Source organism: Bos mutus, chromosome 28 (assembly GCF_027580195.1).
Source record: "Bos mutus isolate GX-2022 chromosome 28, NWIPB_WYAK_1.1, whole genome shotgun sequence".
Classification (NCBI taxonomy): Eukaryota; Metazoa; Chordata; class Mammalia; order Artiodactyla; family Bovidae; genus Bos; species Bos mutus.
The window spans coordinates 30,863,892-30,879,804 of NC_091644.1; the positions used below are offsets into that span (position 1 = coordinate 30,863,892).

Here is a 15,913-nt window from a genome sequence, read left to right on the forward strand (position 1 = left end):
AAGCAGTGTTCAATTAGTTGCAGGCATGGCTCAGGTGCATCTATTTGTCCCTTCAGCTCATTAGAACAAGTTAAATAGAAGGGCTTATGAATTTTGTGTATTTCTTTACACATGTGATAGAGTTACTCTAAGTTTGGGTTATAGTTCTACTTTTTCCAGTATAGGTTATAAAAAATAATTACCTATAAAACTAGAAGTGGGTCCCTCGTTAAAAGCAGGAATCTTACATAGGTGTTAACATGGATATATTGAGACCGATTTCACTCAAGACATCTCAAAGCCTTCCTATTAATTAGTAACAGTTGCTCTTTCAGCTAACATTTGGGAGCTCTCAAAGCTAAAACACTGTACCAAAGTTCAATGACAGTCATCTGTCAGTAGAATTTACATTGCAGTGGCAAATTTTAAAAAGGTTTGCAAATAAAGCTATCCTCCACTTTCCCAAGACTTCGCTTTATGTCACTTCACTTTTACAAAATATCTACACTAGTACCTGTTTTTTCCAGCCACAAAAATCCAAAGAGAATTTTCCCTCTACAAGAGGAGGCAAAAAATCAAAAACAGCCTTCAGTGTTTGTTTGGCAGGGAGCCACTATTGAGGCAGTGTGCACCCCAAGCAGGAAGAGCTGCACCTCCAAGTTCCTTTCCTGAGAACTACACTCCACATAACAGCATCAAGTCCCAGAGCTCTGAACTGTGTCTGTGAGCATCTATGCTTTATCTGGGTTTATTTTGTGCATACATTAGCAATATGTGTCCCAAGTTAACTGCTTCTTCATTTTATACCGTTTTGGCTTACAAAAGCTTTCAGAAGAAAGCTCTGCTTTTGCATATCAAGGGGAAACCTGTAATGATACAGTCTTTAACAAGTTCCACAATTTTGAAGGAAAAAAAAAGTGTATATGAAATTATTATAAATCTAGGAATTAAAATGTGCTCAGAATAAAGTCACCATATTACCTATGAACAACAGCATACATGATTGGACAAAAGTCTTATTAAATCCTATATAACAGTATGACAAATATGTTAAATTAGTAAACTGTTATAAAAAACTCAAATAGTGGTACATGTCTAAAAATGCAGAAAATACAAAATTATTCATCACATATGCTTGATTAATTCAAATGTTGAAATTATGTAAAATCTTTCCAATTTAACTGCATTAGAATTTGAATGTGGCAGATCTCTGCATTTATTTTTGTAGAAGTTTCTCAAATAGGTCAATTCAAGGATGCTAAACCAACATACAAACAACAAGAAAATTTTAATGTTTAAATCAGTTTTTAACACATCATCAACTAAACTGTAAGAATTGTTGAGACAACTCTATTAAAGGAAGTAGATAAAAATTTTAAAATCTCATTAGTGGTAGCTCCTATAAAAGCTTTTGCCAGCGTTCATTAAGTACTAACTGTTCACTAGTAAGGATTGGATACTAACTTATTTCAAAACAGTTTTGCCTAATCACACATAGATTATCATTTAAATTGATGGGTTTTTCTTTTTTTTCCTGGGTTAACTGTATTGTTACAGATAGAAAATTTCAAAATTCGTTTTCTTCATACCAAACTTAAATAGATGTCCTGAAGCAAAATATAAATACTTCAAAAGAAACAAGAAATACTTTAGTCATTAAAAAGTTTTTATACAAATATCTTTCAAATATAAATAATAGGCACACTAATATGATTATATAGCATTGTAACAAGTTGAAAAACCTCAATCTGACAAAAGTCACAAATGTTACCAAGCTTATAGATACATATAAAGTATCAATAATGAAACTGATCCTTACACTTGAGTCATCATTCAAGTAATTAAGCTCTTCTGAAATTTTTAAGAGATCAGCAAAAAAATGTGAGCATTTAAAAAATGTTATCAATGAATATTTCAGAATATTACAAGATACATTATTTTCACACTGAACAATGACAAAATGAACTGACAGATGAGTCAATTCTATTACCTCCCTCCAAAAGGACTTACACTTTGAGTTGAGGGGAAAAAAAAAAAAAAACAACTTACTATTTCTCTAAAGTCTGAATCAATTTATTTAAAGAGTATTCTGAGAAGAGAAAATGAATTAAGAACATTATCATTTGCCACTACTTATCTGTATGAACCAGAATTTCCTAGACACAATGCAATAAAAATAAAATTCAGAAATAAAGTGGATATTCAGGCTGATATAAAGTAACAACTTTCAAGTAAACTGCTAATTTTAATTTCTAACTATATCCATTGATCAATTGACTTTATTTGAAATACTAGGTATGTTTTTAATTTCAGGATAAGTGTATACTAATAAAATGCTACTTTTACTTATTAAGAATTCTCTAAAATGTGGTGGTTTTGCTTTAAAAGGTTCTCTACAAATTACAAAGTTTGGAGTCTACTAGTATGATTTCAAACTAGATAAATACAAACTATAGATCATGGCATAATCTATTAACAGCTCTCCCTAACTAGCTTTTAGTTTATTTTCTCATAAGGAATATCTCTTTTTTAGCAATACTAAGTGCTATGTATTCCTAGGACATATATGGTTTTATGCCTTTATATATGCACTTATCTTGCCAGAAATGCTCTTATTCTGCTTCTTCAAATTTTTAAATTTTAATACCCACAAAATATGTTGCTTCCTTCTGTGAAGTCATCTGAGAGACTCAAGACAGAATTAACCACTTTTTCTTCTGTACTATTATATACTTATCACGTATTTATCTATTTAAATGTATCATCTCCCTAACTGCCAGTAAATTCTTTAAATGCAGGAGCCAAATTACACATTCTTGGATCCTTTTTCCAATTCTTAACAGAGATCCTAAACTTGTAATACATGTATAAACAGTAACAATACAAGGCAAGTAAAAAAACAAAAGGAAACAAAGTGAGAATATTAACTGGTTAAGTTCAGTACCTAAAAATTAAGCTTTCAATAGGATAGAATGTCACCGTCCTCTAGCTATTGTGCTCAAAGTGTGGTTTGCAAACTATTTATCAATTTGTGATGAGATAAATATAAAAATTAGGATTAAGCATTTGGAAACTTGTATATGAATTTGACAGTAAATTTTATGTCTGTTGAATCTTTTTGGATCTTTTAAATTTCATTTTTCTAATAATTCATTTTTATTCTATTTTTATAATGTATCAGACAGTCTTAGGTTAAACACTGAAAAAAAATACAGACAGAGAAGTAGTATGTGAGATTATGGAAACAGAAAGACGAGTAAGACCTTGAGTCTTTTTCAATAAGAATTTGGTTTAGAAGGAAGAATATGATGCACACATAAATATTTGTAATATGTATCAATATAAATGTATTTCTCAAAGTTCGTATCATCATGTTTGATTCTTTAAAACATATTTATTAATGAGATTGTGATGCAGAACTAGTATTTCTTTCTAAAGTTATTTATATGATGCCTAGATTTCAAATTAAAACTAGGGCTTGTTTCCTATTATTGCCTGGTAAGGTTTTTAAGCTTTCCACAGAACTCTGCCTGACCAGCATAATCTAAAGCCCTGGTAATCTATAACAGCAAAATATTATGATTTTTTTTTTCAGAAACTCTTTCAATATTTTTATTCCAATCAAGAGATATTAATTTATTTTCTTAGCCCTCTACATTAAGAGTTGGCAAGCCTTTTGTGTAAAGGACTAGATAATAAGTATTTTAAGGTTTGTGGAGTATGTGGTCTGTTGCCACAGCTACACAACTCTGATGTTTTAGCAAGAAGGCCGCCATAGACAATATATAAACAAATAAGCATGGCTTTATTCCAATAAAATTTTATTTAAAAAACTGGCAGCAGGTTTTCAGATTTGGCCCAAGGATTGTAACTTGCTGATCCCTGTTCTACATCACAGATATAACTCGAAAATGCAATCACGAGGAACATATCACATACTTGATGCTCAAAAATAGTCTGTCATTTTTCTTTGCATTTATCATCAGCTTTAAAACTGTTAAAGACTAGGAGATTTACCAACATTCAGGCTTAGAGAAGGTAAGGCAGTATTTTTCCAGAAAAATCATGGTAAGCATATTGAAAAAGATTTTGTGCCTTGTCTTTACTGGCATACATTGAGGGAAATTATAAGCTTTTCTTACTATTATTAGATAACAACACTCGCATAGGCTATAGAAAACAAAAAGATCTATTTACAGTAGTTTCCACAAACACTTCAAGTAACAGGACGTATGCAAAAATCCCACAACCCTTTACAATGAACCACAAACTTGGTCCAAGTAGTCATAACATCATAAACAAACTAACCACAATTTGGAGTGTGATGCTTTTTGTTCAACTCACATCTAATGAGGGACTTCAAAACGTAGAGTACTTGTCGGCATTAACAAGCCTGAATTGCACATTTCATCTTTGAGGTTCAACTTGGCCTTCCCTAGCATTTGATCATTCCTTACCTTCAAGGGGAGAGACACAAAGCTGTTCGGAGGTCACTCTAAAACCTAAGTCAAATTCTAATCTTCCTTGTTCAGCCAAGTTCTAGTCTCCCCAGTGGAATACATAGCTCTGTGACCAATTCTCTTCTTCATTCTAGAACCCTTTTCCCAGAACATAGGTGGAATTGGTAAAGGCTTAATATATGCTTCCAAAGAAGTCTCTCACGTTAGACTTCAAATACCTTAATGTACATGTTCTTTTCACTTTGTACTACATCCCTGCGGAAAGTCTCCTAAGACTCCAAAACTATCTTCGTGCAGATGACTCAAAAAAATCTATTTCATAATCCTCTGTATCAAGTAGTTTACTAATGATTCTCAAAATATTATCATTGGATGATAAATAGCCTTAAAGAGCAGGAATAGTGAGAATGAAGGAAAAGGAGTGTCTAAGAAGAATGTAAATGGATTTTCTTGTGAGCATCCACACTGAAACAATAATGAGAAAACAGTACATAAAAACTATTCTGAGAATGATTTCTCAGAGGGAAGCAGCCCTGGAAAAGTATTTGGGATGCATTTAGATGTCCACTGAGGCCTAAAATTTAAGATGTAAAATACTGTCATCAGATGTCAAAATACCCTTACCTTTTTATTTTTTTAATTTTATTCTTGTTAATGATTCTTCAGATTTCCTAAATCTAAAATCCTACAGTTACCACTGGTCACTTTTCATTTTGCTTGAAAATTCAATCAATCACAAATTTTGGGTAATTATTTTTAGATTTCTTTTATACCACTGCCACTCACTCTCCTCCCATACTGAGAACAAGCTGAGGCTGTCTATTTTTCCTGTCAAGACTCTTCAACTCTTTCATCACATTTCTGCTAGAAGTCCTCCCCAAATACTAATTTTACTTCTTGTATGTGTTAATAGGACAGTTTACTGTCTAATATTAACAAAATATTTTAAACTCTTAAAATGAGCCAAATGCTTTATAGTAGTAAAGACAGAATTTAAATTTATGAACAATAAAATGATTACAGAGAAAGTTAAAAGAAATGGAAAATAAACCAAAGAAAGAGGCAAATATATAAGGAAAACAAATTATACATTTACTAAGGACAGAGAAGAAAAACAAAAAACTAGAAGGATCATGCTTACTGCTATAACTGATGTACCTGCTATTATTATTATTATCCTGAAATCCAAGATAAAATATAAAAGTCATCATGAAACTATTACCTAAAGTTATATGAAAAAATAAAGCTTAGGCCTAAAGAGAAGGAAATACCAGCAAGATTTTTTTTAAAGGTGACTTGAAAGTTTTCTAGATAGTATTCTACACAGTGAATTTCTAATTGGCTTAATTACCTAGGCAAGAATGTTTCAACTTATGACATATCAGTCATTCTACCACTGGAGGGAGCCTGGTCACATATGCTTTGATGAGACTTTTACTCTAGTAACTTCCTGGTCTTCTCTGGGAATGAATTAGAGCCCCTACCAAAAATATAAATTTGTTTAACATAATCTGATGGTTTCCAAGCTGTTTGCTTGTTTCTTTTAGTTTTGTTTTGTTTTCATAGTAATAAAAATTCATAGCATCTCCATAGTAAATATCTGGGTCAAATAATTGAACCCAGAGGTCACATGTGCTAGTACAGATCTATACTTTAAAAAAAATAAAAGAAAGAAAGAAAACAATTGTTGAATCAAGAACACAGACGTTCTCTGATGCAAATACCTACTCAAAGCAGGTATCAAGGTCACAATGTACATGAAAAACAGCAAACAGCAGGTTTCAAACAGAAGCTGAAAATAGATTTTAGGATTAAGGTTGAGAAGGATATAACTGATGTCATAGAAAAACATAAGCAAAGATTAGAGTACTATAACTGTGATTTTACTGTTCATTTAAAATTCAGAATTTAGCTTCCATTGACTACTTATGAAACTGAAGTGACATAAGATTTACTACATAAAACACAACTGAAATTTTTAAAAAACATCTAAACCAAATATTGGCCAAATAATGAAGAATTATAAAGCAGTAGTTCAACTCAAGAAGGTATATGGAGAATAATATTCCATTTAAAATAACTACTATTCTCTATTTTGTGTCAAGAACTATTTTATAATACCTAAATTATCTCAGCAACCCTACAGGACTGACATTTTATACCCATATTACATGAGAAAGCTTGAGGCTAAGAAGTGATTAAGTAATTTTCCTAAGATCATATATGTATCAAGAGTCAACATTTCATGAGAGGTCTGAATGTAAAATGGTATTACCACCATGCTACACGCATGTCAGTGAGACTCAGTAATGCCTACCTTAAATTCTTATACTATGAAAGGTAATAGTTAAGAGTATTCATCCTAGACATCTGCTTTAAAACATACCATTAAGAATGATCTAATACAGCACTGTGTTACTAAACACTCCTGTATTACCTTTTGTTTTCAAACTTAAAATTTGTTTAATTCACACACCAATAAAGAAGACAGTCTCAGCTGATTTATATTAAGTAAATAAGGTAAAGTCCAAATTGAAAGGAATTTATCTTTCAAAATATGTGGAGTGAGCTTGGATGCATATAAAGCAACATAAAGATGAATCTTTCCTCCACAGCAAGGAAAGAAAGCTTCCATATGTACGATGAAAAAAAAAAAAAGATGAAGAGAAGCAGTGTAGAATTCTATGTGTGGGGTCAGAGCTGTTCTGAAATGTCACAGGTCAGTGAGGGTCTAAAGTATCTATGAGAAGAAACAAATTGAAAATAAGTTTCCATATTACTAATGCTTCCAGATAAATTATTTTGATTTTTTTTGAAAACTCACCATTGAAGTGTATCATATACGTCACTTGAAGCCACTTCAACATACAAGAGAAGAAGAACAGAAACAGTCTTTTTCTTATAACAGAGAAATATGTTGTAAGAAAACAGCACATCTTCAGAGGTTTTCTAATAGAAGTCTGTCCAGAATCCTCATTTTGAACTATAAGTGAAATCTAGGCAGGGCCTTGTATTCGCAACCAGAGCACACATGCCTAGGATAAAACTACACATGAGATAATGTGTGTATGAAAACCCTCTTGCTTAATTAAAATATCCAATTATATGACCACTTGGACTCTATTACAAATTCTTCAGAAACTATTAAGCATTTTGAGGGATGATGGGAAAAAGAAGCATTGTAAATTGTTACTAATAATGTAAACAGATAAGAAAAAAGGCAAATGACAAGGGAAAAAAAAACATAAAAGAGGAGCGCCAAGGAAGCATAAGACAATAAGACATAGTTATGTTTACCAGCAGCTATAGCTCTCAGTTGATGTAAAATGCAAAACATTATAAAAACATCTGTAAGTGGAGTAGGTAAAAGGAAATGTTTATTAAACAATCACATGGTATCTTCTCTTACTCTACTTCATTCCACTTCTAAGGAATTAATATTGCACTAATTTTTCCCATCATCAGATTCATATTAAAGTAGGAAAAGTACAGAGCAAACAAGACGTATTTATTTATACAATCATACAATTATGAAAATATAACTCATTATGTACTTAAATGCAAAACAGATCTGCCACAGATTTTTGTGTTATATATTTCCAGAAGTAAAACAATGAGATTGGAGAGGGGGTGAAAGGAAGGAAATGAAGGAAGCAAATTCATCTGGCTGAAAATTTCTCAATATAAAAGTATGACTAGATCTGGTTGAAAAACTTAATGTCACATTTTAAAATTGTTCTGTAAAAGTAACTATATCATCTCCTTTAAATTATTCCTATGATGTCAACTTAACATTTTTGGAATTGACATATAGAGTTTCACAAAATGTAAAGTTAGGCATTTAACAAAATCTTTACATGAACTATCTTCACATTTTACACATCTTTTAATAAAGAGAGCCCTTTGTATTTGAAGACATAAGCTATTTTATAAAATGAAACTCTATTTAATGTGTTGAATCTATTAGAAGTCTGCAAATAAGTAGTAATTTTCAAACTGCCTAGTGCCAGTACATCCCCAATTAAATGTTACATAATTCATTCATTTTTGCAGGGTTAGTAATGTGAATCATAGAAACTAAAAAACATTACCAAAATAAAATAACTTATACTCTGGGAGAAGAGACATGGTAAATGCAGGACATTAATTTTTGTACATTATTAACTCTGTAAAGATCATTAAAAAAACTTTATTTTTCTTAGTATCTTTGAAACATCTGGTAAGTGCAATTTTAAGTACTAACTACTGACTTTTGAGGAGCAACCATGAATTGCCTATTTCCAATAACTACAGTGACGAGTTTTTGATAAATCATTGAAGCAGATGAAAATAAAATCTACCTTTATTATTGCTTTCTGTAAAAAGCAGCATAGGAAAATAAAAATATTTACAATGGTAACATTACAAAATCATTTCACAAAAGTATAAACAAACCCATAGGACTTTCTATGTGGTATGTTAAAAGTAATCTGTACAGTCCAATAGTGCAACTTCCTATATGGAATACCAAAACAATGAATTGTTAATGTCAAAAATATGTGCACTTATTACTATGGTGACCAAAACAGTCTAGGGATGAAGAAAATAAAAGCACCTTTTGCAAGAATATTTATTATCTATACTACACCTTTTTCAAAATTATTTAAAGTGCCTTTGGCTTCAAAGAGCAATTAATCCAAGAGCGATTGTCCTAAATTTATTAATAAACGGAAATTTCGCGTTCAGTTGACCTAAACTGTACTATACAGCAATGCCTAATCAAGTTATTACCATTTAGATGACTGGAAACAAGACCTCTGCTCTCTACTTGGATTATATACTGATCAATTTTATGACCTTATTGTAAGTTTATTAGTATATCTACATAACCGTCACTAAAAACCATTTTTTAGTGACACACAAACACTAATTTCATTTACAGTCAAAACTGTTCAGGGTCATCTTGACAACACATAAATTATTTTTCCTTTGTCATTTGTATAATTTTTTTACAATTATTACATCAGTCAGTACTAATCAGATGACTTCTTTACAAATGGAGTTTTATTTCACATTACTGAAATAGCACTGACTCTCCAACTACTCCAACTAATAACACAGAAGCGCTGTAACTACCCACACTGCACATTGTACTAGTCTACCTCTAACGCTCAGACCTGTTTAATCAATTTCCTTTTTAAGGAGACTGTCAACTTTAACAATAGAATAAGCGATATAATATCAAGACACAACGGTGAGTACTCGCCACATACTCTGAATCACGGCAGATATACGAGGCCACTTCCATTACACATTTTTGACAGTTTCTGAATCACAGTTTCAAACCACGAACCTTGTGGCTGTCCTTGGTGCTGAAACGCACTCTTCTGCCCCTTCACTGGAAAAAAAAACTGTCACTTCAAATTCCATTTTGAAAGGATTAAAAGACTTCAAAATGTAGGAAGTCTGAAGATGTGAGGTTCAAAAAGGAACTAGTAAGTTTCCGCGTAGAGACCGCTAACGAGTGTGTGCTGGGGGCAGGGGGCAACGCTGGAAACATCCCGAGGGCTTTCGCCGGGAGACCCAGGAAAGCGGGACTGCGGCAAAGATCGGAAACACCTGGTCCGGAGCAGGAGACGCCGGCGGGAACGGCGCCCTCGCGGGGCAACCCCTCGGCGGGAGCCAGGCGGACGAGGACGGTGAGGGGCTCCGCAGCCGGGGACCACGGCGACTTCCCCAGCCAACCCGCGAGCCCCGGGGTCCTTTTGTTTCTGGGTCTGAGGGGAGAGTGGGTGCGCGAAGGGGAGCCCCCACCAGCGTTCAACTGCACAAGGGGGACAACAAAAGACCCTACCGCCCGGGCGAGCAGGGTCGGCGGGAGCCCCAGTGGCCGCGGCGTCTGGCAGCGGGCTTTACCCCCACCCCGGCCAATCCTCACCGTCCCGGCCGCTCTTACCATCTCGGTCGCACAGCTGAATGGCCTCCAGGCTGAGGTTTTTGATCACCTCCTCACAGGGGCTGGTGGGGCTGTTGAGGGCATGATCCAGGCGCGGCACCTCCATTTTTCCAACCCCCTTCTCACGTCCGCCTGCTTCGTATCCAGGCTCTCTCCGAGGACCGTGTGGGAGAGAAGGGCGGGAAAGGAAAGGGGAGTGGCGGATGAGAGGGAGGTGGCCTGGGACGCGGCGCTGAGGGGCCGATGCTGAGCCGCCGGGCTGGAGAGCCGCTGCCGAGGCGACGGCAGTGGCTGGAGCTCCGCGGAGCGTGCGGCTCTGAGAGACCGAGACAGACCCGGCGCGAGGGCAGGAGGCGGCGCGCGCCCGGCGGGGAGGAGACGCGGCGCGCGGGGAACGTGAGGGAGAAGGCACGGGGCGCGCACGCGCGCGAGAGGACGCTCCCACCTGCTGGCGCGCCGCGCTCGCCTCTGTCCCTTCCCCGCCCCCACCCCACGATCGGTCCTCCCGCGCGCACGCGCCCCCGGCTGCCCTCGCGTCTTGGCGCCCGCAACCCCGCGCGTGAGTCGTCGGTCGGTGGAGCGCACGGGAACGGCAGGCGTCAAGGGGGGTCGGGGAGCGCTCGCTTTCTCCCTTCTCTCCTAGTGAGGGCGGTTCGGCGTTCTTTTCCCTCCTCACGGTGTCAGTCGGAACCAGGTTAGCACTGCGGCGTCTGCACGAGGAGGTGAGAGTGAGCAGTTTTGTTTATCAAAGATTGGAGAAATGAGGGTCCAGACCCTTTTATATCGGGCGTTGGAACTACCTTCGCCGCGTCAAGGCCCCCGGCTATTCGCCTCCCCAAACCTACATGTTCCGCCTGCCATTCCTCAGAAACAGCTACGTCTGTCCGAGAAATGAGCATATCAACTGAGGAATGGCTCGGTTTAGGGACAGGATTTTGGTCATCCTAAAGGAGGGACAAACAGGGGAATTGAGACGTGCCAGAAAAGTAAGGGAATGAAGAGATGCTTGCCAGCCTGCTGGAAAGGCAGCAAGCGTGCTTCGGGGACACCAGCCCCTGATTGCTCAGGCTTTGCAGAATAGCGTCATTCATTCATCCATTTATTCACCCACCGAATAACTAATAAGTGCTAACTCTGTGCCAGGCTTTGTTCTGGGCGCCAGTGAAGGGTGAAAAGACAGTACCTGCCCTCAAGGATATGGAAGAAGTCTTTTCCTCGTGGAAAATGGCCTTACTTAAGCCACCCTAAACTTGTCTGCTTATTGTTTTTAACGTCACTTAAGATTTAGCAATAACTCAGTGAAGGTGCAAATAATTTTAAAAGAAAATAGGTGTAGGTCACTGCTGATTGATCTCTGTTGCCATTTGCTTCTTTGGAATAGTTTTTGGTTTTACTACTATCTCGGTATCAAAAATAGTGCCCACTCCTCTTTTGAGTATGTATTCTTAAAAGAAATTAAAGTCTCTTCATGTTCTTTCCAATTTCAAACCTAAATGTTAGTAACAGTTTACACAAAGATTCCTGTATGTTATCCGTTCTAGTCACATCCATTTAGCCATGACATGACTAAATCTAGTTAATTGAAGCCTCATAAAACAGATGAACCAGCTTAAGGTAAAATAAGCTGGTGAGAAAATTTGGCACAACTGCAAGTTGTTAAAAATTTGTGGAAGATAATTGGGTATCATAAAGTGAAATGTCCTCATTATGAACCTAGATATTAATGAAGATGGATCTCCTTCATGTAGTTTGAGAGCTTTTGCGTCAAGGTATGGGGGTCCTCAAGGAGAGAATAAATTACTACTTGTCAAGAAATATGACAAGATGGTGCTTATTGGTGAATTTCCTGTGTTCCAAGGTCTGGCTCTGGAGGACTAGAAATTGATATTGTCAGCCCAACCACAGGGTAGTGTCAAATTTCATAGTAGCGTTAAGTTCACAAATCTTAAAAGGAACTGTGTAAGCTAGATTACGAATTTATTGGTTTACAGATGAGAAATATAACTCATGCTGCTGCTAAGTCACTTCAGTTGTGTCCGACTCTGGGCGACCTCATAGACAGCAGCCCACCAGGCACCCCCATCCCTGGGATTCTCCAGGCAAGAACACTGGAGTGGGTTGCCATTTCCTTCTCCAGTGCATGAAAGTGAAAAGTGAAAGTGAAGTCATTCAGTTGTGTCTGACCTTCAGCGACCCCAAGGACTGCAGCCCACCAGTCTCCTCCATCCACAGGATTTTCCAGGCAAGAGTACTGGAGTGGGGTGCCATTGCCTTCTCTGAATATAATTCATACATATAATTACAAGTATTCTCAGGTGGTGCTAGTGGTAAACAATCCACCTGCCAAGGCAGGAGAAGCAAGACAGGCAATTCTATCTCTGAGTCAGGAAGATCCTCTGGAGTAGGAAATGGCAACCCACTCCATTATTCTTTCCTGGAAAATCCCATGGACAGAGAAGCCTGGCAGTCTGCAGTCCATGGGATCACAAAGAGCTGGGCACGACTGAGCAGGCACACACACATATACACACATGACTCTTATATTTAGGAATCATATGTCCAAGGATACATAAGTACATAGTACATAAGATGTTGTAAGCTATGAGTTCAAATCTTAACAGGAAAGATATACCTTTAAAAAGTAAAATGATGAGTATTATGAAAGAGCAAGTATGGGAGCTTGTGGAAGCACACACAGGGCCCACTGTAGCCTGATTAGTTAGGAAAGCCTCTAAAAGGATTTTATTTTAAGGGAATGGAAAATGGTCAAAAGACTTTGATAAGGAAATTACCATGAACAGATTGTCGGACAGAATATTTGTATAATGGGAAAGGGGGTAATGTTTTGAGAAGTATTAATGGTGACTTTCTGGGCATAAGACCGTTCTATCCAAAGGACCTTCTGCTGAGGATTTAGATTATTACATAAGAAAATGAAACTTCTCTATTTTTCTTCTCATACCTAAATTTCAGTGTGAGTAATTCCAGTCCCCATATACTTAAAACATCATTTAATTGTTAACTTGAGGTGCCCACTATTACGGTCAAAATCCTACCAGTAATTCAAGCTCTGACTCAAGTGGTACATATAGATTATTGCCACTGCCAGAAATCCCTGTTTTATTTACACAGGGCTTTGTTTATAATTTACAGACAAAATCACACTATGATTTCTAAGTTATTATTAAACATGAAGAATCAGGCTCAAATTTGAAAATGATCTTTAATATATCCCATTTCAGTCCCTTCTCCACTGTTCAAGCCCTTGGCAAGAAGTTGTTTACCTTTTAAGAAATGGTAAATTAAAATCCTAATGAAATAACCTTGACTCTTACTCTATCTGAGCCCAAACATGCCTACTGTGAGGTCAATACAGAGGTCTTAATTTTCTTCTCTGTTGGTCATACACAATAATGATAATCCCTCTTCCTTCTGCCCATATATATTCAGTTCTTTAGATAAATGCTCCTAGTTCTTTCAAACATTTTTGATACTGTATTGTTTTGAGTCCCTCTGTCGCTCTGAACACACTTCTCTGGATAACTCTAACTTTTGTAAGAGTTCATAGGTGAACATACTAGGTGTGGAAATATCATATATTTAATTCAGTTCAGTCGTTCAGTTGTGTCCGACTCTGTGACCCTGTGAACCTCAGCATGCCAGACCTCGCTGTCCATCACCAACTCCTGGAGTCCACCCAAACCCATGTCCATTGAGTCGGTGATGCCATCCAACCATCTCATCCTTTCGTCCCCTTCTCCTCCCACCTTTGATCTTTCCCAGCATCAGGGTCTTTTCAAATTACTCAGCTCTTCACATCAGTTGGCCAAAGTATTGGCGTTTCAGCTTCAACATCAGTCCTTCCAATGAACACCCAGGACTGATCTCCTTTAGGATGGAATGATGGTTGGATCTCCTTGCAGTCCAAAGGGCTCTCAAGAATCTTCTCCAACACCACAGTTCAAACGCATCAATTCTTCAGCGCTCAGCTTTCTTTATAGTCCAACTCTCACATCCATACATGACCACTGGAAAAACCATAGCCTTGACTAGCCGGACCTTTGTTGGCAAAGTAATGTCTCTGCTTTTTAATATGCTGTCTAGGTTAGTCATAACTTTCCTTCCAAGGAGTAAGTGTCTTTTAATTTCATGGCTGCAGTCACCATCTGCAGTGATTTTGGAGCCCAGAAAAATAAAGTCAGCCACTGTTTCCACTGTTTCCCCATCTATTTGCCATGAAGTGATGGGACCAGATGCCATGATCTTCGTTTTCTGAATGTTGAGCTTTAAGCCAACTTTTTCACTCTTGTCTTTCACTTTCATCAAGAGGCTCTTTAGTTCTTCTTCACTTTCTGCCATAAGGGTGGTATCATCTGCATATCTGAGGTTATTGATATTTCTCCAGGCAATCTTGATTCCAGCTTGTGCAATTGTACTACAAATATATGTAAAGAAATACCCAGTAGTCTATTACAGTCTTTGCTTTATATGCCAGACATCTTTAATGCAGCCCAGGAACACATTAATTTCTGACAGTTTTATCACTTTCCTTATACATCCTGAGCTTACAATAACATAAAACGTATTCTTCCTGAACATTTCTTATTTGCCCCTTGAAGTTGTAAGTTTTGAGTACATATTATATGTGTGCATTGAGAAGATACTTCAGTACAATTTGATGAGTTACTTGATTGAAATTCATTTAGTACTTTTAATGTGTTTAATTGTAATGTTGCAGCTAGCCTAGAATTTTGTCATACCTAAAGAAAAAGTAGGTTACAATGTCCTTTAGGTAAGTTTGTCGATGCCAAGGTCATGTAAGACCCAACCCACAGCTATAGGCACCACCCAGCTTTTGAAATTACTAGGCAGAGGGCAAAGAGAGAACCAATACCATAGGTTGGAGCAAACTTTGAAAAATGCATAGCAAATACAGAGTGTTTTTTCTTTATCTCACAACATTACCATAACTTTTTCTAAGCTTTGATTATAAATGGTGGAGTGAAAGAAAACTCATGATTGATAGAGACAAGCTTGAAAGCAACTCAGATATTCTAAATTCTTTATTTTTATTCAAGTTGAGTAGAGTCTGAGCGGGTGAAGATCAAATGAAATAATGTATATGATACTATATGAGCTGTGAGGCATTTCAGAGAGTTAGGATATTATTATGGGACACCAACAATGCCATTAAGAAATATCTGGTCAATTTTATAGTACACATTTCTGGAAATATTTTCAAAGCTATTTCAAAACATGAAGCACATCCATATTTAGAATGTCTTTATGATTTAGTGTGTTGGGAAAATTTATTAAAATTTTTTAAATTTTAATTAAAGAGTTAAAATTAAAAATTAATTTTTAAACTTAAAAATTATTCCTGGTTTTATTTGCTTTCAGTTTTATCCAGTGATAGATTTTTGCCAAACCCATAAACAAATGATCAGCTTTAAATCTCTGCCCAATATTTGATTTCTACAGTCTTAATTCTGTACCATCAAACACTGATGGGAGAAGATAGAGAACTATAATGACCTAA

The 15,913-nt window shown here is 36.6% G+C and overlaps 1 protein-coding gene across 1 annotated transcript in view; it reads right to left on the bottom strand.

The window, feature by feature from the left end:
• Positions 1 to 10,697, bottom strand: part of PHYHIPL (phytanoyl-CoA 2-hydroxylase interacting protein like) — a 95,384-nt gene extending 84,687 nt beyond the window's left edge. Inside the window, exon 1 of the mRNA XM_070364562.1 lies at positions 10,375 to 10,697. Within this exon, the coding sequence (XP_070220663.1) occupies positions 10,375 to 10,480 (106 nt within the window). The 5' untranslated portion in view covers positions 10,481 to 10,697. The remainder of the gene's footprint in view (positions 1 to 10,374) is intronic.
• Between the last annotated feature and the right edge of the window lie 5,216 nt (positions 10,698 to 15,913).